At 39.6% G+C, this 3,800-nt stretch overlaps 1 protein-coding gene across 1 annotated transcript in view; it reads right to left on the bottom strand.

Annotated features, from left to right (window-relative positions):
• Positions 1–231: 231 nt before the first annotated feature.
• LOC107700104 (gastrula zinc finger protein XlCGF26.1-like) overlaps positions 232–3,800 on the bottom strand; it is a gene marked incomplete at its 5' end in the record, with an annotated part of 4,334 nt that continues 765 nt past the window's right edge. Inside the window, one exon of the mRNA XM_016501995.1 lies at positions 232–2,193. Within this exon, the coding sequence (XP_016357481.1) occupies positions 323–2,193 (1,871 nt within the window). The remainder of the gene's footprint in view (positions 2,194–3,800) is intronic.

Below are 3,800 nucleotides of genomic sequence, written 5' to 3' on the forward strand. Positions count from 1 at the left end.
TAGTGTGATCTTAATGACAATGTCGAGAGCGCATAATGTTACGCGATCCATGTGCGCGAGGACGAATCTCTCCACTCCCAAGCGGATTTCCTTCACTCACACAAAACTGGACGTGTGCTTTTAACATACATCGTTCCGCAAACACAACCCCCCCCCGGCCACCCTCTTTTGAACCAGTGCCCCCGACTGGCCCCCCATTTAAAATGCTCTAGACACGCCCCTGGGTGAGGTGTGGCCACAAAAGTTCATATGTACATGGCAAAAGGAAATAAGAAGCCTCAAGACAAAGTATACGGAGGCAAATGGTCACGAAGCTGGACAATCAGATTTGGCCCGCATTCAGCTGAGGTGAAATTTTCAATTTCACACAGATACGTATTTTCTGGTGCCATTTTAAATCGCTGAGCCATTTAAACCTCTTACCACACACAGAACACAAATAGCGTCTCACATCTGCATGACTCTTCAAGTGTATCTGTAAGTGTGAAGGCAAAAGAAATGTTTTATTACACTGATGACAATGAAACCGCCTCCCTCCGGAGTGAATGTGCAGGTGATTTTTGAAATTGCTACTTTTCTGAAATCCCTTTCCACACTCGGAACACTGTAATTTCTTGTCAGAATGAGTTTGCAAATGACGTTTCAGGTCTCTTTGATATGTGAAACTCTTTTCACACTGAAGACATGTGAAAGGCTTCTCTCCTGTGTGAACTCTTATGTGAGTCTTAAGATTCCCTCTAAGTGTAAAACTCTTCCCACACTGAGGGCAGGTGAAAGGCCTCTCTCCAGTGTGAACTCTTATGTGAACCTCAAGATTCGCTTTGTTTGTGCAAGTCTTTCCACAGTGATGGCACAGGAAAGGCTTCTCTCCGGTGTGAGTTATTACATGATTCTTAAGGTGATTCCTGACTGTAAAACTCATTCCACACTGATAACATTTAAAACTGTTCTCTCTTGAGTGAATCCTCAAGTGGTAATTAAGGTTTCCTTTGCGTGTGAAACTCTTTCCACACTGACCACATATGAACGGCCTCTCTCCAGTGTGACTTCTCATGTGGGCATTAAGCGTTGCTGTATATGTGAAATTCTTTCCGCACTGATGGCAGGTGTAAGGCTTTTCTCCAGTGTGAAGTCTCATGTGAGTCTTAAGGCTTACTTTATAACTGAAACTCTTCCCACAGTGATGGCATTTGAACGTTTTTTCTCTGGTGTGAATTCTCATGTGAGTTTTAAGGTTTTTATTGAATTGGAATCCCTTTCCACACTGCTGGCATTTAAAAGGCTTCTCTCCGGAGTGAATTATTACATGTCTGTTTAGGTGTTTCATGTCTGGGAAACTCTTTCCACATTCATGACATATAAAACAGTCCTCTCTTGAGTGAATCCTCATGTGGCAATTAAGGGTTCCTTTACGTGTGAAACATCTTCCACACTGAACACACATGAACGGCTTCTCTCCAGTGTGAACTCTCATGTGAGTCTTAAGATTTCCTTTTAGCGAGAAGCTCTTCCCACACACTTTGCAGTTGTAAGGACTCTCTCCAGTGTGACTTCTCATGTGAGAATCAAGGGATGCTTTGAATGTGAAACTCATTCCGCACTGAGGGCATGTGTAAGGCTTCTCTCCAGTGTGAAGCCTCATGTGAGTCTTGAGGCTTACTTTATGACTGAAATTCTTTCCACAGTGATGACAAATTAAACCATTTTCTCCCGAGTGACTTCTCGCGTGGTAATTGAGGGTTACTTTACGGGTGAAACTCTTTCCACACTGATCACAAGTGAACGGCTTCACGCCATTGTGAATGTTCATGTGATACTTAAGGTTTGGTTCTGCTGTGAAGGTCTTTCCACACAGTTTGCAGGTGTAAGGCTTCTCTCCTGTGTGAATTCTCAAGTGACTTTTAAGGTTTCCTTTTTGAGTGAAACACTTTCCACACTGTTGGCAGCTGAAAGGTTTCTCTCCGGTGTGAACTCTCATGTGGACTTCAAGGTTTTGTTTTTGATTGAAACTCTTTCCACACTGACAGCAGGTAAAAGAACTGTTAGATTCTGTCTTTTGAGCTCTTTTTCGTGAGGACGTCTTTCCAGTCTGATGGGATTTTTCTCCAATTATGAAATCATGAAGCTTCTCACACTTATCTTTCTCTTCCATTTCATTCAGTTCGTGACTTTCTTCTTTCAGTATGATCAGATCTAAAATGGAAAAGCAAAACAAATAAAAAAATACTATGTATGTTAACACCATTTTAATGTCACAAAATAGACATCAAAGCCAACATAACCAGCATTAAAGCATCAAAACAAACATATAGCATCAAAACTTACTGAAAGAGGTGTTTCCTGTAATCTCAGAACTTTCAAGAGGATGTCTCTTCTCACTCAAGCATTCATGCAATGTGCTTCACATCATTTCACTTCACAATGTGTTACCTTTACGTCAAGTGTGAATGTATGACAGTTGGCCAGAAGCAATGTTTTATAGTTCTGAAAGTTTAAAATATTATTATTTTTCTCCAAAACCTATCGATCCACTTCAGAAGACACTGATTCATCCACTAGGGTTGTATGGGTTGCCATCGTGGTTGTGGGCTTTTTGAACCATCAACTTTTTGGGTTGCATTATATAGACTCACAGAGTTGGATTGTTTTTCTAAAAATCTTTGTATGTGTTCATCTAAAGAAAGTAAGTCAGGTACATATGGGATGGCAGGTTGAGTAAAAAAATAAAGCGACTTTTAATTTTTGGATGTAGCTTCCCTTTAAAATACAATTGATGTCAATACATAAAAATAAGTAATCACGATTAATCTCACAAATTCGCAATATGTAAATCTTCATTTACAACTTGTTCTGTTATTTTAATAATGACCACTTCAATTTTAATGTTATCAGTAATATTTGTTTTTGGTACAAATCTTTGGTTTTCTGTTGTTTCTGCAAAGGATGTGTCATTTTTAACTCAAAAGGTCGAGATGCTAGTGGATTTTCACTCACTGGGGTTGGGACCCACAGAAAGGCTGTTCTATAATATATAATATTTTGATAACATGGTATTAGTAGGAATAAAATTATGCTGTAGTTTTTCCTAATCTACTTCTTTTCTCCTCTCCTGTTAGAAATGTCCTTTTCCAAAAAAAAAAAAAAAAAGTTCAACAGCAGTGCAGGGTATGTGCATTTAGAAACTTAGTGGCTAATTTTTAAATGAAGCTACAAAATAAAAGCTGAAATCAGGCTTGCAAAAACAAGACAGAATACCAAAGCACTTGCCAACAGTGAATTGAGAAAATGTACCATCAAAAATATTTTTACCAGCCATTAAACTTTTGTCACCCCAGCACTGCTTTTTATTAGATAGACTGTTGCATAATTAAAGGGTTCACCCAAAAATGAAAATTAGCCCATTAATTACTCACCCTCAAGGCATCCTAGGTGTATATGACTTTGTTCTTTCAGACGAATCCAATCGGAGTTATATTAAAAATTGTCTTTGATCTTCCAAGCTGTTTAATGGCAGTCAGCGGGTGTTGCATGCATCAATCCAAAAGAAGTGAAAAGGCATATCCATCCATAATAAAAAAGTGCCTCACACGGCTCCGGGGGGTGAACAAAGGCCTCTTGTATCGAATCGATGCGTTTTTGTAAGAAGAATAACCATATTTAAAATGTAATAATTTAATCTAGCTTGCGCTCACTGTTGTACACTGAAGCAGCTCCAGGCGGATGACGTATGAGGTCGGCGTTGCGTATGCGCCACTCAGAAGTGACGAACGCGGAAGCGCAGGGGAGAGATCAAAACAAAA

This window comes from Sinocyclocheilus anshuiensis, unplaced genomic scaffold (assembly GCF_001515605.1).
Source record: "Sinocyclocheilus anshuiensis isolate Anshui unplaced genomic scaffold, SAMN03320099.WGS_v1.1 scaffold73, whole genome shotgun sequence".
NCBI classification, from domain to species: Eukaryota; Metazoa; Chordata; class Actinopteri; order Cypriniformes; family Cyprinidae; genus Sinocyclocheilus; species Sinocyclocheilus anshuiensis.